The sequence below is a fragment of the Purpureocillium takamizusanense genome, chromosome 8, assembly GCF_022605165.1.
Source record: "Purpureocillium takamizusanense chromosome 8, complete sequence".
NCBI classification, from domain to species: Eukaryota; Fungi; Ascomycota; class Sordariomycetes; order Hypocreales; family Ophiocordycipitaceae; genus Purpureocillium; species Purpureocillium takamizusanense.
In genome coordinates this window covers 554455-578942 of record NC_063075.1, presented here as the reverse complement: position 1 = coordinate 578942, position 24488 = coordinate 554455, and the positions used below count along the sequence as shown (strand labels likewise).

Sequence of the window (24488 nt, the reverse complement as noted above, 5' to 3'; positions counted from 1 at the left end):
TTTGCTGTTTACCGTTGACGCCCATGAGGCCTGAATAAAGAATCATCAGTATACCTCTACTCAAGTTGGCATCGTGCCTTGTTCATTGACACTTTTGTCATTCGTTCAATGTTATCTCTCAGCGGAAGAACACTTACGCCACTCTGGCAAGCAGCCACCAACGAGGGCCGCTGGACGATATTGGTAACCTGAGTGAGATCCTAGCGCTGTGCGTTCATTCCCCTCTGGCCATTTTAGCCGGCGCAACGAGTCTACGCTCACCATAAGACCCCTGTATTCGGGAATAAGATCATGCATCTATGGCTCAGGCTTTGATTCAAGATAACTAATTGATTATCATTCTTATCGTTACCCAACGTCATCTCGCCGGCGGCCCGACGCCACGTTGTCGCGCGGGGCTTCTCATCTGGCGCACCGCCATTTCTTTCGAGGCGGACAGTGTGAACTATATGCTCTCATGGTCCCGTCGCACAACTGCGATGAGCGTCTTGCTCTACTGCCATTGCAGGGTCGATCGAAAGCACTCCGTGAGACCGGCGACATGGCGACAACCAAACTGTCATTCCCCAATTCGCGGCCCTACGCCTTCCAGTGTCCGATTGCAACCACGGCGTTGATCATCATCGACATGCAGCGAGACTTTTTGGATCCCAATGGCTTCGGGTACATCCAATGCGGAAACCCCGAGATCTTCTCATCTGTTCGCAAGATCGTGCCGACGGTTCGGAAAGCGCTCGATGCCGCGCGTTCCATTGGGATGCATGTGATTCACACGCGAGAAGGCCATCGCCCAGATCTTTCGGACTTGCCTGCGGCCAAAAAGCTGCGGCAGGTCAGCGCGCCGAATGGCCACCACGCAATGGGTATCGGCGACCAAGGACCCATGGGAAGGCTGTTGGTGAGGGGTGAATGGGGTCACGATGTCATCGACGAGCTGACGCCACACCCTGGCGAAATCGTCATCGACAAGCCTGGAAAGGGGAGCTTCTGGGGTACGGGATTGCATCGAATGCTGTTGGCCAGGGGGATAACCCATTTGCTGTTTTCGGGTGTTACAACTGAGTAAGTCGATTGAGAAGCAAGAAAGCAAGCCGCGATTGATACGCGGGGGCGGTGGCTGACTGGGGAGGGAAAAGGTGTTGCGTGACGACGACATTGCGAGAGTGCAACGACCGCGGCTACGAATGCTGCATTCTCTCCGACTGCACAGGGGGTTTCGACCAGCAGATGGTGACGACCTCGCTGGATATCATTTGCGGCCAAGACGGACTCTTCGGATACATCGGCCACAGCTCCGACTTTCTGTCTCAAGTGGAACAGCTCCCCAAACCCAGCGCGCCTCCTGGCGCTCTTGCTCCGGATGTCGAGCTCCCCTCAGTCTCTGAGCTACAGCGCCTCTACAAGCATGGCCTTGTAGACCCGGCGGCCGTTGTCAATCTGGTCTTTGATAAGATCGACAAGTACCAGGCAACAGACCCCGCGGTCTGGATCTCGAAACAGGCGCGGGACGACGTCCTACGGGCAGCCGCCGCCCTCTCCGCAGAGTACGCCGGCAAACCGCTGTCTCCTCTTTTCGGAGTACCCTTTGCGGTCAAAGACAGCATCGACGTGGCAGGGATCGTTACTACTGTGGCGTGTGAGAGCTTTGCCTACACGGCTACTTCCACAGCTCCGTGTATCCAGCACCTACTCGCTGCTGGCGCCTTGTACATTGGTAAAACGAATCTGGACCAGCTTGCGACGGGCCTGTCCGGATGCAGGTCACCATACGGGACTCCGCACAGCGTGTACAGCAATCGTCACATATCAGGCGGCTCTTCGTCTGGGTCAGGCGTCGCGGTCGCGGCCGGGCTCGTTTCCTTCGCTGTTGGGACAGACACGGCGGGGAGCACCCGTGTCCCAGCCGCCTTGAACGGCATTGTTGGCTTCAAGCCGACCAAGGGGACCATCTCTGCTCGGGGACTGGTGCCGGCATGCAAGAGCCTTGACGCCATCACAGTCCTGGCGCCGTGCATAGCCGATGCGCGGCAAGTTTGGCACATCATTGACCGGCACGATTCACTAGATCCGTACGCCAAGACACCAAACAGCTTGTCGACGTGGAAAGTGGACTTCCGGGGGCCAGAAGAAGGAGGGTTCACGTTTGGGATCCCCCCGTCCTCGCTCTTGCAACAGTGCTCCAAGGCGTACCAGGATTTGTTTAAAGCAGCCGTTGAGAAGCTGCAATCTTGCGGAGGAAGATTGATCGACATAGACTTCACACCGTTCGCCAAAGCCGGTGATCTTCTCTACGATGCAACCCTGGTGCATGAGCGGCTCGCTTCAATTGGACACGACTTTTTCATCAAGAACATCAACAGCCTCCATCCTACGACCAAGGCCCTTTATGAATCTGCCCTTTCTACGCACCTGAAGCCATGGCAGGTATTCAATGACCAAGCCGCACAGGCGCAATACACCATGCAGGCGAGAAACACTTTTGATACCCTGGAGGGCGGCATCGATGTTCTCGTGGTCCCCAGTGTGCCCTGCCACCCCACGATCGAGGAGATGTCGGGAGATCCGATTGCGCTCAATTCTAGGTTGGGCATGTTCACTCATGCGGCAAATGTGGTTGATATGTGTGGTGTCAGCGTCAATGCCGGATTCGTGGAAGTCGAGCAAGGAGTCAAGTTGCCATTTGGTGTTACAATCCTCGGCGGGAGCGGGTACGATGGCAAGGTGCTGGACATTGCCGCTGTCTTTGAGGCGTGTATTGAGGAGACGAGTAGAAGATGAGCATGTGAGGGGTGCACAGCAGTAATGAGCGACATCAGGTGGGAGGCCTGTCTCGATGCTGGTTTGCGTAAGTCGCCTAGTTCAGAGTTATAGAGTTAGATAAGGGTACACTAGAGTTGAAGTTAATTCACGATCAAATAAGCGGTCCCTTGGAAAAACCAAATTAACGGCCCTCCTCGAATGAAATGGGGAGAAACGAAGTCACCACTTGCATGTTCCCACGTAGTTTGTGAAGCGTCGGCGGCATGGACGAAGCAAGTTCATCATGTTCAGGGTATAGCGCAGGCCTCAATGAGGCCACATGCAGCATTTGCCGATTCGCATCGTGTACATATCGGGTTGTTCCCGTACGTGGCCCTGGCGGCGGCTCGTAAATGTTTGGGGGCATTTTCCATGTTGCGTTGGAAGCCAGCATCCGCATCCTTCGAATCCCACCACCGGCGAACCCCGGGATCGCCCCGTGCCCCCTTGCGTCGCATCAGGTACCAAGTCCACCTCGCCATCAACAAGTGTCTCCGTACGCCTCATGAGGTTTGAGAAAGCGCCATTTGGATCTGCAAAGGCCGTCCGGCGGAGCTGCCGCCGCCGCCGATTCCCGGTATAATACGCGAGGTTTGGGCTGTGGAGGGTAGTAAGGCAGGATTCGCGTCCTGCGCAGCGGCGCCCCGATTCCCCCACGTGTGTCGTTTCTCGGGACGATACTGGACCCTGGTAAAGATCGTCTCGATCCGCACCCACTCCGGGCGAAGCGGCGTGTTGCCTGCTGCTGCGCGCGCTGTAACATCAAATGATTACCTGGGGCGCTTCTTACTTGGACACCGAGCCGGGAAGACGGCACAAGGGGCTGACTGACTGCCTGCAAGCCACCGCCCCGGGACCGTGGGCTTATAATAAGGGACACGTCTGCGGCGGCTGACCTGGAGAGCCAGCTGCTCAGCGCACCGACAACACCAGAGAAAGACATCATGAAGCTCGGCGCACTCGTCTTGTTGGCCAGCGCGGCGTTTGCGGCAGCCAAGCCGACCGTGTACCTCATCCGCCACGGCGAGAAGCCCGCGGATGGCGGAAACGGCCTCAGCGACAAGGGCAAGCAGCGTGCCGAGTGCCTGCGCAAAGTCTTTGGGGCGAGCTCGCCATACAACATCGGCCACATCATGGCCCAGACGCCTCAGTCCGGTAAGCAAGCCGTGGTGGTGGCCCTTGGAGGATCCCCGTTCCGTTGCGAATCGAGGACGGCGGCGGGTCGTCTGGCTGACCCTGTTGAGTTGGTGACTGACGTTGCGTACATTTGATGCGCAGACGGTTCCCGCGCGCGGCCTCGCGACACGGTAAAGCCTCTGGCCGCAGACCTGGGCATCAAGATCGACGTGTCGTGCGACCGCGACGACACGGACTGCGTGCAGGACGTGGTTGACGGATACAAGGGCCAGGGCAACATTCTCATCTGGTGCGTCCATGTCTTCCCCCCCATCGCCCCCCCTAAGCGCCGTGCTCTGTTTCCTTCCCGGCGCGGGCAGATGCGGCGTTTCCGTGTCAGCCTCATTACTGACAAAAGTGCGACACGGCAGCTGGGAGCACAAGCAGCTCAACAACATCGCGGAGGCGCTGGGGGCCAAAAAGGTGGACAACTACCCGGACGACGCCTTCAACATCATCTGGACGCAGCCGGCGCCGTACAACAAGATTGTCAAGGTGTCGTCGGAGGACTGCCCGGGATTGGACAGCCACTAAATAGACAATCGGCAGACGGACGCATCGCGTGTGCAAATGTGCGTGCCAGTTCCATGTTCTTCCAAGGCTGCGATTGGAAAGTGAATGTAGGCCGGCCTTGCCCGTCCGTCCGCCAGATTGGGAATAGATGCATGATGGAGGGGGGAACAAGACCCTGGCGCGGTTGGTTTCTCCTGGAAGCGCAATTGATGAATGATCCACCAGGCCCTTACCTTGCCTGACAGAAGGGCGCAATGACGCTGGAAGGGCTCGGCCCCCGCCGCTGCTGCTAGTAAATAATAAAGCGGTGGCGTTCGTTCCCAGAGTGAAGATCGGGTGAAGCAGCCCAACTCCACGTCGCCGCCGGTTTTGCGGCGCACCGACTTTGACGCCACGCCGCTGCCATCATGGTCCAGCCTCCTTGGACATAACTTTGTACATACAGCTCGCATAGCACATACTCTCGGCACTGGAAAGTAGACACCCGCTTCTGTGCCATTGAGGATCTCGCCGCCCCCTGCCGCTCGCGGTTTGTCGCCTGGTCACTGGTTGCATCATGACCGCAGGCAACGGCACGCGCGGCATGAAGATCCCCTGGATCGAGACGCCACTCATCAAGTCCGCCTCGCTGTCTGAGCTCGTTGGCTGGTGAGTTGGCGGCCACAAGGACGCACCAACCCCCCCTTTTCTGCCCCCAACCTCAGCTCTGACGCCCAGAAAACCCCTCCAGCAATGTCCTTCTCAAGCTTGAGAACGTACAGCCATCCGGGTCGTTCAAGTCGCGGGGCATCGGCAACTTCATCGTCGAGCGGCTGGCCGCCGCGCGCGCCGCCGCGGGCGACGACCCGACGCTCGTGGCGCACTTTTACAGCTCCTCGGCCGGCAACGCAGGGCTCGCGTGCGTCCACGCGGCCGTCACGCTGGGCTGTCTCGCCACCGTCGTCGTGCCCATGTCCACGACGCCGTTTATGATTGCCAAGCTGCGGCAGGCTGGCGCATCGGACGTGATCCAGCGCGGTGCCTCGTGGCAGGAGGCCAACGCGTACCTCACTGAGACGGTCATGGAGGACGCCCGTCGCAAGGGCGAGGCCGCCGTGTACGTGCCGCCCTTTGACGCGCCTGAGATATGGGACGGCCACGCGCACATATCGCGGGAGCTGGCGCGCCAGATTCGCGGCGTGACGAGACACTACCCGATCGCCACGGCGGCGGCGAGCAGACCGTCGGGCAATGGCGGCCATGAGGTACATGTAACCGCAAACGGCCTGAACGGGGGTGGGCATTCGGCGACAAACGGCGGCGAACCGGTCATTGACAAGATCGATGCAGTCGTGTGCAGCGTCGGCGGAGGGGGTCTCTTCTGCGGCATCATGCAGGGCCTCGACGAGACGGGCATGAGCGCGACGCGAGTCGTCGCCGTCGAGACAAAGGGCGCAGACGCCCTCTCGCAGTCCCTCGCCGCGGGCCAACTCGTCACGTTGCCGGCCATTACGAGCCTGGCGACGAGCCTGGGCGCGCGGCGCGTCTGCGACAAGGCATTCGAGTACGCGCGGCGCGAGACGGTGTCGACGGCCGTCCTGTCCGACGCGGAGGCGATCCGCGCGTGCCGCCGCTTCGCCGACGAGGAGCACATTCTCGTGGAGCTGGCGTGCGGCGTGTGCCCGGCGGTGTGCTACAACGGGATGCTGCGCCGGCTCGTGCCGGGGCTCACGAGGGAGAGCGTCGTGGTGGTTGTCGTGTGCGGGGGCAGCAATATCTCCTTTGACATTATGGAAAAGTATGCGGCGAGCCATCTAGATGGGAGTTGAGGGAGCTGTAGAAATGAGCAAGAAATACGAAGGGTCAACCCCCGTTGTCAGGGGTCATGAGGCAAACGGTCAGCATACGAAATCATAGAAGACATGTCCTACTTCCCCGGTCTTTACACGGGATCGAACTACTTGGCAGTCGGTTTTAACATTAAACGTGAATGGTCGTATCTGGTGGGACGATATGTATATTGTACTAGAGTTCACAACATAGGGGCTTGACTCCGACTCACTTCTTCTGATACGACACCTCGCCGTCTTTGCCAACCACAAATCTCACATCCCAGTCCCCATCATCGCCTCCATGTGGTCCACGCTGGACGAGCTCGGTGTACACCTGCCCATGTGCCTCTGCCTTTACCCCTTCGTAACGAACAGGGCCACCCTCGTCCGTCACCTGCGACACAAAATAGAATCTGCGCCACAGAGAAACAACACCGTCAGTACACACATTAACTACCACGCCCACACAATTCGGCTAGTCGTCGTCGTCGTCGTCGGCACTTACCGGTCGCCCGCGTCCTTGTACTCCCGGGCCGCAAGCCCAACGAGGTGCACGAGCGCCGCCTTGCCCGCGCCCAGCGTCGTCGCGAACGGGTTGGGGATGAACGGCGTCACGTTGCCCGTCGCGATGAAGACGCCTCCTGCGCGGCCGCCGTCTTCGCGCTGCTTCTTCCACGCACGGGTCGCGTGGTGCAGCGCGGCATACGCGCTCGTCACATTGACGGCCGTGTCTCGCGTAAACGCACCAGGCTGCACGCTGAGCGGATCGCCCTGCTCTGGCGGAAATGTGAGAGCCGCGGCTTCATATTGTTGGCAAGCATGGCGGTAAGCTGCACGACCCCTTTCAAATATACCCAGACGAGAGACTAACCGTTATACACCACGACTTTAGGAACGCCAAATCGAGACTGAACTTCTGCAAACGCAGTCTCCACGGACGACGGGTCGGATACGTCCACGGCCACGGGCGTCACACCCTCCAGACCCGCCGATGCGGCCGTGTTGCGGCGGCCCAGGGCGACGCGGTAGCCCTGCTTGACGAGGGCGACGGCGACGGCGTGGCCGATACGTGGACCGCCGCCGATGAGGAAAGCAACAGGTTGTGCCATGCTGCTCCAACGCACTTTGGACGTATTGAAGGGATGTAGGTAGACTCGTGTCACTCACAATGACTCCACGTCAAATTGTATTCGATGCTGCATCTAGGCTCGATTCACATGGCATCAGTTGAGAGACTACACCACCTTTTTGTATATGCGACGTCGTGTCCATGGTGTATCGCTCAGCCCATGACTTTCCCTGTCGCAGCACGTCGTTCTAGCTGTCGTCAATTTAGCCGTAAAATGAACTCGCTCCGGCTGTATCGCGACATCAGAGCACGCTGACAAATGAGTGATGCACCGTGGCTGCTCGGGGCGGACTCGTGCAAGTCCCGAGGCGCGAGGGCTTATCAATCAGCGCCCCAGGATATGGACGCTTGAGTGTCGACATGCCTACAGCGCAAAAGATACTGGACGAGGAGATCTGGCCGGTTCGCGTGGCATCGCTTGCAATGGCGCGGGGAACGGAACATTGAAGTGCGAGGATCTTGTCAGCATCGTCATTGCCTCCTCCATGTCGCATGGAGTCGCGGGAAGTTCAAGTTGCGGACCTGCACGGTGTGGTCCCGCAACACGTTCGGATAAGCAACGCTTTTAGTACATTGAGGGCAGAGTCGGGATGCGGCACCCTAAGATGGGTTGATGGTGGGAGTTTCATAGGCTCCGAACACACGGCGTAGGACATCGGCGTCGCCCGCGATAGATTCTGCGTGACGCGACGTGACGCGACTGATGAACGCAAGCCATGTCATCGTAGTAAGAAACGGCTCTCACGCCAATCTCTGAGGCCCTCGGCGGGACGCTGTCCAACTCGCTGAAACCCTTGAGGGTTTGCCCCGCTGACAACGGTCTTGCCCGAGCGGATCAACAGGCATCAACACGCCGGTTTCACAGCACAGCAGAAGGATAATCTCGATGATGGACTGGCGAGGAGCCACAGCCGTTGGATGGGTGAGGAAACGAACACACTGAGCCCAACCGGCAAGGCCACCCTAAATGCCAATGATGTCGTCGACGCGTCGTGCCTGTTCCATGTCAATGCAACCATCACTCCCGCTGCTGCTGCTGCTGCTTCTTCTCTTCGCCCGAGACGACCACGACGTTGTACTTTGTGAGGATGATGCCACTGGGTTCTAGGCGCTCCACGTGCTGTAGCTGCAGCCTGTGAGCTCCTCCGCCGCGGGGACGGCTCGCCTCCAGCATCTTGATGCCGTCGCCCAGCACGACAGGCATGATGGCCGCCTCGACCGTGTCCACGAGCCCAGCGTCGAGACACGGCCCGGCGAGCATCCCGCCGCCCATGAGCCAGACGTCGCCCTCGACGGTCGCCTTGAGCGCGCGGACGGCGTCGACGCAGCCGGCGCCCGGCACGACGGTGATGTGCGGGTGGTCGGCTTGCTTCATGGCGCTGCTGACGACCACGACGCTCTCCCTGGGCCGGCCCGTGAGATGGTTCCTGTTGTTGTTGTTGTTGTTGTCGCCAAACGAGAGCATGACCTCGTACGTCTTGCGGCCCATGACAAAGGCCGAGTGCTCGGCGAAGAGGGCGTCAAAGTCGATGGTTGCGTCCTCGACGATCCAGTCGGCCGAGCCGTCGGGCGAGGCGATGAAGCCGTCGAGCGTCGTGGCGACGCCATACCGGAGGCGACCCATCTGGACGCGCCCATCAACTGGTGGGCTAATATTCAGTGTGTGTGTGTGCTGCTTTATATTTCTCGTTGACGCACGCGATCAGCAAAAGGCAAAAGGCAAAAATCAAGAAGATGTTGTTTTCAACATTCAGCTCAGGGGATGTCGCTGAATGTATGAGCTGCTGTTTGGTTCACGCAAGGGAACAGCAGTCGGTGCACTTTACGCCCGTCACCGTGAACAGGCCCGTCCAAGTCGTATTGCTCGTTTGGGGACGACGAGGAAAAAACTGACTGGGCCCATCTGGAATGCCCTTGGCGAAGCAAGCGAACAGAGTCGGTTCCCTCTTACTCGCAGGAGTCAGTTTTGCTACCGCCTGCCACTGCGATTACGGCGCAACGTGTCTGTGCCCTTGCCCCTCATACAAAGTATGTACATCGTCACAGACGAGCGCCGCCGCCGTCGCCGTCAGCACCATCACCACAGGACGCACAGCGGCAGACAGATGCACAGCCTCCTCCTCCTCCTCCTCCTCCTCCTCCTCGTCCCCCCCACTGCCGGCCCGCCTGTCGCACCTCGAATCGGCAACCCCATAAGCAGCGCTCGCTATCGGTCCCACGGCCAGGTGCGGTTTAGCCCCAAGCCCCAGGCGCCGTACCGGCGGCTCCTAACCCCTCGATGCCGTTTATCCGTCTGACGCATTGGCGGCAGCTGAGCGCCCGCTCTAAATAAACGTCATGGCCATCTGACGATGCGATACGAATATATAAACAAGCATCAAGCAAACTTCCGCGGCAAAGAATCATCCCTTGCCTTGCCTTGCCCCATCGTCGCATTCGCAGGAATACAGCAGTCGCTCACATGGCCGACGAAAAGCACCCACCGCCGCGCGATGAGGGGGTCCTCCCCGGAAAGGCGGCCGAGGCCCGCGCCGGGACGGCGAGCTCCAGCGCCGCAGACCCGGCCCCGGCGTACGAGGAAGTTGCGCCGCCCGTCACCGCGCGTGCCTCGTCCGGCAGCGGCGTACCGACTGTCGCCAACCCCTTCAGCTTCCCCTCCGACGCGGATCTGCCGCCCTATGAGGCCCCGCCCAGTTCCGGTTACGGCGGCGGTTCCTCGTCCTCCTCCTCCTCCGCCGCCACCACCTCGGACGGCCGCCCTATCGCCCTCCCCCAGGCCGTACCAGACCCAGCATCACCCTTCGTTGGCGCCTACGCGCCCGTCCTCCTCTCCCACGGCGTCACCGAGGGCACGTGGCGCTCCTTTCTCGAAACCATGTCGGCCTTCCTCACGGCAAAGGTGTCGGACCGCGCCATCAGCCACGCCGGCGACATGGCCAAGCACATGAGCGAGGCGCCCAAGAGCTTCGGCAGGGATGTCGCCAACCACGTCCGCTCCGTGGGCAAGGATATCGCCGGCCACGCCAAGCGCGGCAACATCCTCGGCGCTGCGTTCGGCGCCATCGGCGGCATCGTCTCCATCCCCGTGGCCACGGCCCTGGGCGCGGCGGGCACCGTCCTGCAGATGCCGGGCTCGGCCCTCGGCGCCATCTCCAGGCGTCCCCAAACGCCCTTTGAGCGCGCCACGGCCTACGCCATGGTCGCCAACAAGAAGTGGCTGCACGCGCGGGGGCTGCAGGCTCAGCTCGTCGAGACCACTGGCCTTGCGCAGCATCTAAACGTTTCACTGGACGCCCTCCTCGGCATGGCCAGAGCCGCCAAGAGGGACGACGCGGCGAGTCAGCTCAGGGCTTTGGAGGGACACATTGCGACCTTGGACGTCAGGGGTGATGCAGCGTTGAGCCTCGCGCCGAATACATTATGGCTGGTCTTGCTTCCCGTGGTCAAGGAAGCTACCTAGGTCGTCTAGTCAGCACAGGGATTTACAGATAAACGGAAAGACATAAAAACAAAGATACCACGCAAGCTCTCTGAGCCTACATACTTGCCCACGTGCTACGTAGTCATCGTGACGGGCAATGGGGTTTGGTGGAGTGCATGTGAACTATGTAGCAGTCGGGCAAAGAGGCAAGACGATAACATAATGAACAGCTAGATAGTTTTTCTGGTAAAATGCCAAGCAAAGAGCCAAGTCGAAACGCAACGACAACGACAACTACTCGTAAGCGATATGCAGCAACCCGACTCGTGTGTAGCCAGCAAGTGGATCGCCGCCCGAGACCCGGCAAGCAGGAAGGCACAAGCTGGGGTAAAGGCGCTATTTCTCCGTGCAGTTTCCCCGGATGCGGGGTGAGGCGTGGCCACTGGGTCATCGTGGCTTCGCCGTGAGACGTCATCCGGGGAAATGGCCCAACGCCCGCCACTGCCGGCCGGGGTGGCATGCTAGCTTTTCGCCCAGGAAGACGCAACCAGTCAACGATGCTTGACTTCCTGCGCCTCACTCGCTTCCCATGAAGCAGTACACCGGGCCGATTGAGAAGTGGCTTCTGATGGTTTCTCATCAACGCCACGACCCCACCAGGTGAAGGTGAGAGAAATATTCCATCATCCGCGTTTATGCTTCCTGTTCCTTGTTATGGCCCTGGAGCACCGATCCCCGCGGTTATTGAGGCAACAAGCACGCACTTCAGGCCCATCGCGGACATGAAGGCGACCACGTCGCTATATGTATGCTCCTATATCATCAGGGAAGCAATAATATTCATGCGCTCAAAAACCCTGAATGAGCCAATCTTGAGAAGCCATTAAGGTCAGCACTTTATCGTCCTCCTCCGCGCACGCGGATCATCCACGCCCGCCGGGGGTCAATGGCTCTGGTCATCTCCCGTCGGCGATTATACTAGCGTGGCTTGACGAGTGATCCTTCTTCTCCAGACCCCGCGCATCAACAGAAGCTAGTTCGGCCATAAAGAGTCGGACCGATGATAGAGTGATGGCTGATTGTGATTCATCTTGTCAAGCGCTGGCAGTGTTCGTGCTGGCACGGTTTCGCTTCCGCCCTCGTCCCTTCGACTATAAGATGGGTGAGTTACTCCTCTATACTCTGCATGGCACTTGTATCACAGCTCCAGTCCGTCCACAATTCAACGCAAAGAATAGATACAAATGGCACGACTTGCTCTTCTCAGCCAGTTGCTGTTGGCCTCGCTCATCGCCGCCCAGCAAGTGTATGTTCCTGCCAAAGGCCCTGCTCCGCGGCCCCAGTGTAAACACCCCTACAACGGCAAGCCAGAGTACAGCTTCACCCCTTTCAGTTTTACCTTGACCGAGACTGTGCGGTATGCGACATCTGTGCCGGCCCCGACCTCCACCAGCACTTACGCTGCGCCCCCCGAGGCTCTCATAACGCTGGTCCCTTCTCTGTCTTATACGACATGGGGCAAGTGGAATCCCAACGATACAGCCACGGCGACGGACACGAATGACCCATACGGCCAGGCGGCGTGGACCGCTCTCTGGAGGCATGCCAACCCCCCCAACTTTACAGAGACGGCCGTCTATAGCACGACCGTGTCGCCGACGCCCGTCCCGAGCTCAGAGCTTGTGCTTCCCCCCGCCGACTACTTTGGCCCCACAGACTGCTACACTTTCCCCAAGGGCTTCGAGTTTGGTGTTGCCAGCTCGGCATCGCAGATCGAAGGCGCGACGGCGGATCAGGGCAAGTCGCCTTCGCTCATGGACATCCTGGTCCGGGACGGCCGCCCCAAGTCGTATGTGACCAACGAGTTCTACTACTACTACAAGCAAGACATAGAGCGCGTCGCGGCCATGGGCGTCAAGTACTTTTCCTTCAGCATCGCCTGGACCCGCATCCTGCCGTTCGCCCTTCCCGGCACGCCAGTGAACAAGGAGGGAATCGACCACTACAACGACGTCATCAACTTTATCCTCGAGAAGGGCATGATACCCGTCGTCACGCTCCTCCACTTTGACACGCCGCTGCAGTTCTACGGGAGCAACCTCACGACGGCCGCGGACAAGACCAAGCTCGGGTACGTCAACGGCGGGTACCAGAACGAGACGTTCCAGGACGCCTTTGTCAACTACGCCAAGGTTGTCATGACGCACTATGCCGACAGGGTGCCCGTGTGGTTTACCTTTAACGAGCCGCTGCTATACTCGTACGACGCGCGCTCCGTCGACTCCGTGATTCGCTCCCATGCGCGCACCTACCGCTTCTATAAAGAGGAGCTCGGGGGCCAAGGGAAAGTGGCACTCAAGTTCAACAACAACTTTGGCGTGCCACGCGATCCCAACAGTGCCGCAGACGTTGAGGCCGCGAACCACTTCAATTCAATCCAGCTCGGTACCTTTTGCGACCCCATCTTCCTGGGCAAGGACTACCCAGACTCGTTCAAGAAAACGTTCCCAGACTACGTGCCGTTAACGAAGGAGGATCTGGAGTACATTGGCGGACAGGTCGACTTCCTCGGCATCGACCCCTATACGGCAACGGTCATTACGCCGCCGGTGCCGGGCGAGCAGGGCAGCATCCTCGACTGTGCGCGCAACGAGAGCTCGTCGTTGCGGCCGTACTGCGTCAACCAAACCACGGTCAACGTCTACGGCTGGGACATTGGCTACCGCTCGCAGTCCTACGTGTACACGACGCCGACGTACCTCCGCAGCTACCTCAACTACCTGTACAACACGTGGCGCAAGCCCGTGTCCATCACCGAGTTCGGGTACCCCGTGTACGGCGAGCGGGAGCGCGCGCTGCCGGACCAGCTCTTCGACACGCCGCGCAGCCAGTACTACCTGAGCTTCCTGTCCGAGACGCTCAAGGCGATCCGCGAGGACGGCGTCGAGGTTGCGGGCGCGTACCTGTGGAGCTTTGCGGACAACTGGGAGTTTGGCGACGCCGACTCGCAGTTTGGCGTGCAGACGGTGAACCAGACGACGCAGGTGCGCAACTATAAGAAGTCGTTTTTCGATGTGGTCGATTTTATGAGGGCGCGGATGGTTGATTGAGATGTGATGTGGCACCCGTATAGTTTAGGTGAGCATGGCTGCAATGCTAGCGACACACGTCGGCTTTGATGGGACTGGGCTATTTGTCACCTACATCATCGCCGCAGATCGTTGTCAATGTTGAGACAAGGGGCCGGTTTCAGTGGGATAAGAATCCATGTTAGGTCATGTCGGCATTGGAATTGTATAGGCTCCACGAAACTCATAGTATCAGGCAAACCGGGCTTGATTCGCCACCGACCAAATATGCCGACATACTTAATGCTTCATGGTTGCATGTGTGCTATAGGAAGCATTGTGATACCAAATACTTTGCGTGCTGCCCTTGGCACGCAGAGAACAGGCGGCACTTCCGTGTTTTCTATGGAGCCGGCAGTTGAAGCTGAAGGCTTGTTTAGCTCCATCTGCACAAGGGTCGAGTCGACTGTGAGACATTCCACTGACCAGTCCGGTGCCGTCAGGGCCCAACTCCAGACTAACTTAGCCCATACCACCTGGGCGAACGTCATACATCATCTGGCATTTCTGTGACGACCTTCACCTACCATGACAAGTCTGCGACCGGCCGTGGGTATAATACTATTGTCGTCACTGCTCAGCCACCGCACGCACCGCCTCCGCGCACCTGCCATGCCACGACGGGGCCAGCAGATGGGTTAAGTATGGACTTCCTTCTTTAAGGTTGTTCCCTTCTTCTCCCGCGATCCCGCTGTCGAAGCCGCAACACTGCCCGCACGCAAAGTGCCGTTCCCGAGCTCTCCCCGTCCCCCCACCGTCTCCCGCATCCCGACCGACGTCATCATGGAATCCTGGCAAGACGAGGCCACTCTGCCGCCGCCCTACGAAGAAGATTCGACACGACCAGACGCCGCCACGACGAAAGCACGGCCGGAGACGCTCTTCGTCGCCCAGCGCTTCATTCACGCCGGCAGCGCGGATGGCCCGGCAGTGTACGAGCTCTCCCACCACATCGACTACGTGACCAATACCGACCACAAAGTCGTGATGCAAAAGGTCACCCGCTCTTTACGAGACTCGACGGGCACGCCCTCGATCCGCACGCGCCTGCGCCCCATGTACGACCTCACACACCGCACCATCGCCGAGCTGCCCAACTACTCCTTCCAGGCCGAGGCCCAATCGCGCTCGGCGCCGCCGCACATGGGCATCCTGCGCGTCGGCCACGGCATCCGAAGCAGCGGCAGGCGGCGCTATCACATCCTGCGAACCCAGTGGGGGGACGACAACCGTCTCCAAAAGAGCGACGACGTGCTCTTCGACGTCAGCCAGACGAGGACCGCGGACAAGGCCGGCGTCCTATGGGAGTGGTCCGACGGCAAGGGCAACATGCTCGCCCGCGAGCTGCTGAGCGACGACGGCGTCCTGAGCCTCGCCGTGACGGCCGAAATGAGCTGCCGCAGAAGGGATGCCCTGGCCGCAGCCTGGGTGATGCGCATATGGTGGGAGGTCGCGGAGAGCGGCCCTACGAAAGAAGGTCTACGCAGCAGAGGTATGGCGACTGCTTCCCAGTCTTGTCAAGAGTCTGTAGGCCAAACTAACTTCCTACAGCAAAGCGAATCATGTCCACCACGAACCCGGACATCAAGAACATACGGCGGCAAGTACTAAGCTGCTTCTTGGGCGGACAATGAGACCCCAAGGCTAAACTTGGCGTAGGAAGGGGCTGTATAGTTTCTGACGACGGCACGGCCGCTTGACAAAAGAAAGACAGACTACATGTGCGTACTCATCTCTTCCCAAACAAACAGCGTGCGCACCTTGCGTTTGGTGCGCTGTCTTGGCATTTGAGGGCCAGCTGCCAAGCTGATGCGAGCCGGACTGCTGAATCGCGCTGGCTCCTAGGTCGAAGCGTCCGCATGGAGACCGAGGCCCCTGCCGACACGTTACGCAAACACCGACGGTCACATTGCAGTTTTAATGTTGCACGTGCACGATACCCCCCGTCCGCTGGAAGACGACAACAGCGTGCGTCCGCCCCGACTCTCAGACCCGACTGGAAAATGACTCTAAGACCAGAAGCTTATGCGTGCTGATGCGACATGGCGTCGGCCTGCATATATAGGTACCGACGAACATGCCCCCCGTGCAGCAAAAATAAGCTTAACGCAGCTTGTTACGCCTGGTGTTCAGTGCGGGACCATGCGGTGGTCTGTGTTGGTCCTGACAGTTTCATTCATCACAAGGTGGGGTTTCATGTTGGCGGAATCATCGACAAACTGGAGTGGAAAGAGGGTTCAAACCGTTGCCAGTTCGCCGTGGCCGACAGCTGGACTGAGCGCCCGCGATTTCGAAACCCGCCTACTGCAACGAATCGCAATGGCATCCCCTCGCGAGCACGTCAACGACCCACGGCTCAGCAGGACGGTCGACCTGACAGTAGACGCTCCTAGGCCTCATTCAGGGTTGCGTACACCGACTGTCTGGTGGCTATCGTAATGAACTTCATCCGAGGAAGAGATGGGAAGAGATTGCCCATCTCTTCTTTGGCTCCCTGGGGGGTCCGCGTCTGACATGTCTCCCCAACGATGATGAGCCTGCGAGGGAGCATAGAACGCGGATTATCAATCCAAACAGACCTAGCATGGGTGGCACGGATACCGCAGACGCGGGACACAGAATGGGTCTGTGGCTAGGTGAGCTTATCAAGCCGCGAAAAGCCGTATGCCTTTGTGCAGACCGCGCGTCGCGACGAATTTTCGCCGCAGCTGACCCTGACCCCGAAATAGAAGCTACCCCGGTGCTTCTAGTGCATCTCGGCATCAAGCACGTCCCTTTAGGCTGTCATAGCTGCGGTGTCACCCATGCTCTCTATTTGCTGCTCCATCGCCCGGATCCCTTTGACCCTGACAGACCGTAGTTGGCTGTCTGCGCTCCTTGAATCCTACCCGTGCACACAGGCCATGTCAGGAGCACTTCGCGCGGAGCATTTTCTCCCAGCAGAAATCACCAGCCGAACAGACAGGTTGGCCAGGCCCACCAACAACGATCAATGACGGTCCGCCTGTGAGCACTTACTTCTGACGGTCTCGTTGTAAGAAGTAGGCCTCGCAGCCAAGCTCTCGCCGTCGCCACACTATGCCAGCGAGGACGGGCCTCACGAAGGCCTCGTTTGAAGACCGTGTGTGGCCAGCAAATTTCAAGCGCATGCATGCACGCCGAAGGAGTGCGGGGACATTGCAGACGAAGCCGTGCTCCTCAATGCAGAAACATGGCGGAATCGCCGCGTGGAGCAACTGGGGTGACTTGACGCCCTTGTACCGCGACTCGCCGAAAGGGGGCGGGGGGCGTCTGCGGGTAGCAGGCAAAGGCTCAAGGTTGACGTCTTCTACGCCGAGCATTGGCGGTTAGAATCAAGGGCCAGTGGTGATTTAATGGATGCTGGGACAGACGCCAGCATGGTAATGTCATCAGTGTCCAGCGCACGCCGGTCAAGATGAGAAGTTGAGCATGAACCGACGTGCTTGCAGTGATTTAAACACTCAATCACCGAGTTGAGGGTTCACCTTGAAAGGACTGAGATACTCAGTTTTGGTAAGTGATATAGTATAGTATACGGACATGTAACCAGAATGCGATTTGTTCGCCTGACGTGTGGCCATGCGGCTCTGTGTGCATGTTCGCCAGTGCCGTGTATGCTTTTCCGCAGTTCATCTTGGCAGTCTTGAGAGCGTTTTGGGTCAAGGTGGCCGACTAACTCCAAACACGTATCATTTCACGCTTTACCCAAGGCTTGCCACCCTCCAGTCACGGCTATCTTGACATCCCTAGTCTAAAGCCAGCCCCATCCCAAGCTGCATCTTGATATACATGATTCGAGACACGGATCCGAAGCCAATGACATGGTTTCTCACTTTTTTGGGCGCGGGGGCTTGGTCTAGAAATATTGACACTATTGTCCACTGCGAACACGAAAATCCGATCTCAACTATGTGTCGCTCGTGCCAAGTAGTAACGTAAGGGTATACAGCGCTCGTGGGTTCCGATAAGACTGGTATTTCGAATGGCCAGGTACCGAAAAGAATCCTCGGAATGCACCCACCCGTGGCTATCTGGACTGAGCGCTATCAAACTCATGCGTATAGTCGCCGAGCATGGCAGTGTACTCAAACTTATCTGCCAGGTTCTCTGCCGTTGCGGACTTGGGGTCTGATAGCGCCAGGTCCAGGTCCACCGGGAACTGTGCTCTGATAGGCTCGGGCATCTCGCTGAGCTTCTTCCTCTCGAGGTCCTGGAGGATTTGTCGCGCCATGTGGCTCGAGATGTCTCCGTTGCGTAGCGTCATGGCCAGCAAGCCCTTGGCGACGGCCCCGGTCACACGCCACGACCGCCGCAGCCTCTCGTATCCATACACACAGAGGAGAAAGTAAAAGAACCAGCCCTCCTCCTTGGCGTCGTGCAGCAAGGCGTTGGCGACGTATATCATGGCAGTGTGCCAGAGGATCGTGTAGGTCGACGACTTGTAATGGAGGCGGAAGTTGAGGATCAGGCGCTTGAGCTGCCCCACCGATGCGTTACACACGGCCGCAGGGGAGCTGTAGTTGCTCGTGAAGGTCCGTAGACGCCGTTTTGCGGCGGCATTGGTCTGCACGCAAGGACGAAAGAGTTCGAGAACGGCAGCGTGAAACCAAAGACTAGACATGGACCTGTTAGCTGGTTGATTGATAGAAGCTGATTGAACGATACCTCACTGTAGGATCTGGACGTGATGAGGTTTGTCGTCCCCTCGGAGTAGAGTATATGGCAGGCCATTGCTCCAGGCTAACAACTCCCGGAATTTATACTCTGCGAAACGTAGCGCCGTGCGGTCATCAAAATGCGGATTTCCATCCGTGTGGTAGACAACAGTTATCTCATGAACGATGCGCCAGAAATGGCAGAGGTGAGGGAAAGTGCTGCCCATAAAAGGCGGCAACGGCCGACTTGAGGTCGTCTCAAATTCAGTTTGGTCGTCCGAATGATCATCTCCCGGGATAGGTAAATTCGGTGGCCTGCTCGGGCACTTGAGCCCAGGCTGGTGGTAGAAGAGTGACATCAGCCTAGCATGAACGGTTAGCATTCCGTGGGCGTGGTGAGAATTTCAGTGCACTTGCGTGATCCAGTTGAATACCCCCCATGCCGCGTACATGCGAGCTCGGCTTTCCTCGGCCGTCATTTCTTTAATGGATAGTGTCGTATTAGTCTCATCATTAGTGGAAGAACCGAACAGATTCATCCGACGCGCCATATCAGATGCATGACCCATGTATTGCAAAACTTTGTGGTTTCGGCCGTGGCCGAGAAAACCTAGACTCAAAAACTGCGCCGCGGCGATGTTGACGACGTTATCGTTGCCGAATTCCTTGTCCCACAGGCTCTCGGCTTCTAAAGAAAATCGCATGGCAAGCTCGTCCGTCTTGGGGTCAATGGCACGGTACATTTGCTGTGTGAGAAGTTAGTGGGAGGACAGCATGGAATGAAGATGTTTGGGGAAGGAACAGACCGAGGCCCAGTAGAGCAGAGCATTAACAAGCAGTGGAGAGCAATATCCCGTTTGCCCTGTCGTTAAGTGAGCAAGAAAGAGCTCCGGGTCGAAGTGCCCCAGCAACGGATGGTCGGTCTCGAGGTACAGTGAGATGCATCGCGCCGCCGTGATGTTATCAACTTTTACCTTCGTCCATAGGCTAACATCTAAACTCTGAAGGCGAACATCGCAGAGTTCGGGTCCGTGGGTGGCGACCAGCGGGAACATCGCTTGTGCAGGACCAGACTCGTGAGGTTGCTCCAGGAGGCGGTTCGTTGTTGAAAGTGGGCTCCTTGGAAATTCTTGTCTGTCGACAGACTTGCTTACCAGGGGATCTATTGTTACTCTGGGATACTCTTGTGCCTCCCTGAACACCCGACCGCTCGAAAGTGCGCACGTTTGGACTTACGGCCTGGAGGCCACATTCTCGTCGGCAGCAGCTGTAAGACTACGGTATGGCTCCGCAGTGAAGGATATCGGATCGAAGGGGACCAGGGTAGGATAGGCGACGGGGTTCTGTACTTCGAGCTCCAGCATTTCGAAAGGCGTATGCAGTATGGCCGAGGCGTTGGGTTGCTCAGATACATGTAGCCGCTGGTGCAGATTCAAGCCACTACGGACAGTGGACATGATCTTTGACGGATCACGTTCACCCCTGAGTGAGCTTAATATCCGCACCGACTCTCCGCCTGGAAGGGTATTCAAAATATCGATGACCTCGGCCAGCTCCGAGTGTGGCGAATCCGGCGACACCTCGTCTCGGTATACGCATGGCGTTGTCTGGTCGTGGCACTGGGTGCAGGTTGGTCGGCGGCCGTCACACTGTATACGTAAAGGGTCAGTCTTGCAGCCTGCGAGGGCATGCCGAGTATGCATGCTGCGTCACGTACCCTGATCTTGCGCCGACGACACAAGTTGCAGGCCACGGCAACCCCCACGCGGCGCCTCTTGGGCTCCAGCGACTCGAGGGAGCGCCGTTCCTGCATGCGACTTCCCGCAGCGGCAGGGCGGAGAGGCAAATACCGTCGCTCCATTTGATGGTTGCATCGGACGGCAGCGGCACAGATGTTGTGACAGGTTGACGATGTCGATGCCGCGTTCACTCAAGCTGCCATGGTTTGCGTGGGATGTAGATGTAGATCACAATAGCCCATGGTGCAACTCTTATAGAGCCGCATGCGAAGGACTAGTCCGCACAGCCGCTGGCACTGGGAGGGACGATGAATATTGATCTTGACGGATCGTTTCCACCGCAGAGTGGCGACAGTGACGCTGAGTATGCATCAATATTTGTGTGGAATTGTGGGTGCCTGCGTTCTGGTGGTGCGTAGTGGAAAGAAAGATGGGGGCGGCGAGCGAAATGGTTGCATGACGCCAGACGATCCGACAAGCGATTGTGGACAAGTTGTCGATAAGGATGGATGGACTTTCGCAATTTCCGCTGCTCGGGAGGACAACGCCGCGGCTTTTGTACATGGAGTTCAAGTCGTCGCTCGGTCGTCAGCGCCAAGTGGTCTGGTGTGTTGAGGCTGGACTGACGTCAATCTGATCATTGATATTTGATCATCTCAACATGAGCCCCGTCCAGCAAAGATGCCTCTTTGCCAATGCCAGCACTGTCCAAAGGGTCACGGCGGTTCATGTCGGCCTATAAATGATAAATCACATAATAATTTAAGCCGAGCGCCTACTTAACCCCAGGCGTCGCGTATCCCATTGAGTGTGCGAAGACTGCCCTCAGGTTACGGTCTCCACAGAGAAGTATTATAGCGATATACATGGGTGTACCCAAGAGCAACGAGAAAACCCACCGATGATCATGTAGAAATTAGTAGCTAGCAGCTCAGCCTGGACTTCTGATACAGTAAGATCGACAAGTAAATTGAGGTACTGCTTTCTCTAACGATCTACCATTGGCTCGCATCCCTGCAAGTGACCTGAGGGCAGTCTTCGCACACTCAATGGGATTGTATGTAGCTGTTGGGGGGGAGGCATCAATGTGGCGCATGGCGTAACGGGCCACCACGGCTTTTCACACAACGGATTACCAGGTTAGGCTATCCTCCTGGCACCTCTTGTCGCCAAAATGGCGCTGCCCCCTCAAAAAGAGCAGTAGTCGAGGGTGCGGGTGCGATCATACCGAATGAAAAGATGTTGCCAGCCCCCAGCACGTGCAGATCTTTTGCTTGAACCGTTTTCCCCTGGAAGCCGACGCGCATAGGTGAGGTCTGTCGCTCTTCAGGACAGCCTCTGAATGTTCTGAAGCATCAGCATTGGATCATGGAATCGAGTAACAAGACTGAAGCGCCCGCGACGCGAATGTAGGATCAACCACATGTGTGGGATGACGTGATCCGACAAAACCAAACTTCTCCGCGGCCCGCCCCTTAACACACAGGAAGTAGTCCCGTCGGCCAAGCAGGCAGCGGGAACGCCTCACAACACGCAACCCCGTGCCCGAGAGCTTGTACAGGTACATGGCTGTTCTGGGGAGGTGATCAGCCAGCGACATGAAGGAACAACTCCAGTCATGATCCACTCCACGGGGGCCATTCCGTGGCATCTAGCCAATCACATCTTCCGGACGGGCTCCGGGAGCAACAGCCAATGGGCGAACCTTTATCCCTGTCTTGGGGAGACAACGAGGGAGAGAAGTGGAGGGGCAACGCTCGTTGCTGATTCCAGCCCCTATTGGTCCCCTGCCAGAGACGACAGCCTTTGGCTGTTTCCAATGGGACCCCAGCCAGCGTCGGTTTGTTTTTACTTTGTCGACCTAGCTTCATCCAAACGTCGATCAACATAACCGCATACTTCATAAAATGATTCCAAGTTCGTACGGAGGGCGAAACCTCCTTGCCCTACATCAAATGTGCCCCTACAGTGCAACCAGCCACATACTAGTGCTCGCCACAGATCACCAGTCAACCGACTAATACCAGAGAAGGCATGCTCACAAAGATCAACACCAAGTAGCCACCTTCATCGATGTCACTGTCGACGCCAGGCGTGTAGTATTTCTACCAATGTTCCCTTAGCCGAGTGCCAGTTTGTCCAGCAGTTGGACCTTCAAACTTGGGTCTTCGTAAGTATACCGGCTTGGATATGCCCGCAGTACCCGGTCTATGTCATCAGCAGATGCATCCACCATCGGGGGAGTGCCCTCCGACCATACTTCTCGCACACCCACTGCAGCGGCATGTACGGCAGGATCACCTTTCAGGGCGAAAATGCGCCCCCAGTTGGAGCGGCACGGACTTCGTACGTGTGCTTGGTACGCCCTTGCTAGTAAGACTGTACAATTTAGTGGGTTTGCGGTGTCGCGGCGTTTTGAGTATTGAGCGCTCCCCTCAAGCTGCAATAACGGAGCAACGTATTGCTCGACAATGGCCATTCTTCCACAGAAATGCTGTCACGCATGCAAGAATCCTTGCATTGGGTTGTGCGGCATACTTGATGTGTGTTCATGTACGCAAATGATAAAACGCAACACCGTCTTGCACGCCAGTTTCATGCGAGTGCGCGGAGCCACATCTGTGCTGCGAGCAGGCATCAGGGGCGTGCGTACACGAGGACCACTGGTGCGTGAAACCTCCTCTCCGATGGCAGACCGCCTACGGTGCGTCCGGTACTACATGTAGCTTGGGCTACAGGTAAAATAACACGACTTGTATTGATAATATCAGCGACTGAATGCTTTCCATGCGCTTCTCGCAGCTTCGAGAAAATAACGCCCCACCGGCCCAACTATGCTATCCTTTGAAGGGAATGGCCATGCCTCGCAAAGTTGGATGCCAGGTACACTTAAAAATATCAGGATTCCCTAGTGGCTGAATTTGCGGCCATGTACGTACATGGCGCCGTGATACCCATTGGAGTCTCCTTCCAGCTCTGCGTGCAGGCAAGGAATTCAATAACAAGTGACACGGTAACCCATTACGGTCGTATGCCTGCCACGTATGTTGCATTCCTCCAGGTTGCCTTCCTGCCTGCCCGTCTAGAGGCCTTCTCCGCGCGTCACAGATCTTCAGCCTGAGCGACGGCGGGCCTGCCTCGTGCTGTCACCTGATCGTTGGGCCAAGAGATTTTGCAGCACCCAGCTAACGTGCCAGATAACAACCCAGATTTCTCACAGCAGTCATTACGCCTCACGAGGGGGAGCCGGCGTTATAAAGCCAGGGCACGACCGGTGATGTTTGGCCTCGTGGGGACCTGGAGATGAGTCCCGCCCATATGACACGCAGCAACTATCTTCGACCAGCCGACCGCATCGGAAGGAAAGCCAACGGCAGCCAAGGGAGGGGGCATGGGTCACAAAGTGCCTGCAGAAAATGGCACTGTTGGGTACGCCAAGTGAGTAATCTACTGGATGAAGCTTAGTTTGCCCCAGAGCAGGTTGGCCTGCGAACCCCCGCGCGATGCATGCAATGGCTCCAGTACCTCCTGAGCCCCCCTTCTTCTCTTCCCACCCCAAGGCACTGGGGCACAACGTGGGCAGTGTTCTAATAAATGTGTTGGGGCGGGAAATCATGAAGGCTTCGGGCTCCAATAGGGAAAGACACGAGAGGGTTCGAGCGGGCCTGTGGGCAGCCATTAAGATATCGGCCTTGACCCCTTGTGTGTGGCGGTGAAGTTCTACGGTGCCTGCTGCGTCCTCTGGTCAGACTGGAGACGGCCCCAGAAACCAGCATGAGATGTGGCACTCTTCGACCAAGCAGATGTAAAGGTCCGGAGGCACCCTAAGGGCATGGTCTCCCTGATATACTGCTATCTGAATTGAGGGTCTAGGACGTTCCACCCTTGATCTTTCCGCCTGTCCAGTCGTGGAGGACGTGGAATCACCTTCTAGTTGTGGCTGCAGCAGCCACCGAGTGTCCCTCACGCCAGGGAATATTCAAGCACCAATCCTGCCTCCCTCCCAACCCAGTAGTCACCGTACATGGCGACATGTCGGGAATTGGGAGTCAGTAGTGGTGGAAATGCCGCAGCTGGGCCGGCGGGGCCAGTGCAG

The 24488-nt window shown here is 57.8% G+C and overlaps 9 protein-coding genes across 9 annotated transcripts; 6 read left to right on the top strand and 3 right to left on the bottom strand.

Annotated features, from left to right (window-relative positions):
- The first annotated feature begins 404 nt into the window (after nt 1–404).
- On the top strand, nt 405–2899 carry JDV02_008217 (uncharacterized protein). The gene is made up of 2 exons (XM_047989794.1): nt 405–1062; nt 1137–2899. Exons 1-2 carry the CDS (start codon nt 458–460, stop codon nt 2776–2778), a joined length of 2247 nt encoding a protein of 748 aa, XP_047845799.1. The 5' UTR covers nt 405–457; the 3' UTR covers nt 2779–2899.
- Nucleotides 2900–3743: 844 nt separating this feature from the next.
- Nucleotides 3744–4509, top strand: JDV02_008216 (uncharacterized protein; the record flags this gene model as incomplete). Its single annotated transcript, XM_047989793.1, has 3 exons — nt 3744–3954; nt 4078–4225; nt 4347–4509. 3 exons carry the CDS (start codon nt 3744–3746, stop codon nt 4507–4509), a joined length of 522 nt encoding a protein of 173 aa, XP_047845798.1.
- A 535-nt stretch (nt 4510–5044) lies between these two features.
- On the top strand, nt 5045–6296 carry CHA1_3 (Aspartate ammonia-lyase; the record flags this gene model as incomplete). The annotated part of the gene is made up of 2 exons (XM_047989792.1): nt 5045–5136; nt 5219–6296. 2 exons carry the CDS (start codon nt 5045–5047, stop codon nt 6294–6296), a joined length of 1170 nt encoding a protein of 389 aa, XP_047845797.1.
- A 196-nt stretch (nt 6297–6492) lies between these two features.
- Nucleotides 6493–7408, bottom strand: JDV02_008214 (uncharacterized protein; the record flags this gene model as incomplete). Its single annotated transcript, XM_047989791.1, has 3 exons — nt 6493–6712; nt 6805–7099; nt 7171–7408. 3 exons carry the CDS (start codon nt 7406–7408, stop codon nt 6526–6528), a joined length of 720 nt encoding a protein of 239 aa, XP_047845796.1. The 3' UTR covers nt 6493–6525.
- Nucleotides 7409–8387: 979 nt separating this feature from the next.
- On the bottom strand, nt 8388–9317 carry JDV02_008213 (uncharacterized protein). The gene has a single exon (XM_047989790.1). It carries the CDS (start codon nt 9050–9052, stop codon nt 8447–8449), a length of 606 nt encoding a protein of 201 aa, XP_047845795.1. The 5' UTR covers nt 9053–9317; the 3' UTR covers nt 8388–8446.
- Nucleotides 9318–9603: 286 nt separating this feature from the next.
- Nucleotides 9604–10951, top strand: JDV02_008212 (uncharacterized protein). The gene is made up of 2 exons (XM_047989789.1): nt 9604–9653; nt 9740–10951. Exon 2 carries the CDS (start codon nt 9890–9892, stop codon nt 10886–10888), a length of 999 nt encoding a protein of 332 aa, XP_047845794.1. The 5' UTR covers nt 9604–9653; nt 9740–9889; the 3' UTR covers nt 10889–10951.
- Nucleotides 10952–12093: 1142 nt separating this feature from the next.
- JDV02_008211 (uncharacterized protein) lies at nt 12094–13959 on the top strand (the record flags this gene model as incomplete). Its single annotated transcript, XM_047989788.1, has 1 exon — nt 12094–13959. One exon carries the CDS (start codon nt 12094–12096, stop codon nt 13957–13959), a length of 1866 nt encoding a protein of 621 aa, XP_047845793.1.
- An 801-nt stretch (nt 13960–14760) lies between these two features.
- Nucleotides 14761–15658, top strand: JDV02_008210 (uncharacterized protein; the record flags this gene model as incomplete). Its single annotated transcript, XM_047989787.1, has 3 exons — nt 14761–15469; nt 15529–15577; nt 15637–15658. The coding sequence occupies 3 exons, from the start codon at nt 14761–14763 to the stop codon at nt 15656–15658; spliced, it is 780 nt and encodes a 259-aa protein (XP_047845792.1).
- Nucleotides 15659–18025: 2367 nt separating this feature from the next.
- On the bottom strand, nt 18026–20110 carry JDV02_008209 (uncharacterized protein; the record flags this gene model as incomplete). The annotated part of the gene is made up of 6 exons (XM_047989786.1): nt 18026–18611; nt 18669–19016; nt 19071–19399; nt 19460–19515; nt 19808–19815; nt 19890–20110. The coding sequence occupies 6 exons, from the start codon at nt 20108–20110 to the stop codon at nt 18026–18028; spliced, it is 1548 nt and encodes a 515-aa protein (XP_047845791.1).
- Between the last annotated feature and the right edge of the window lie 4378 nt (nt 20111–24488).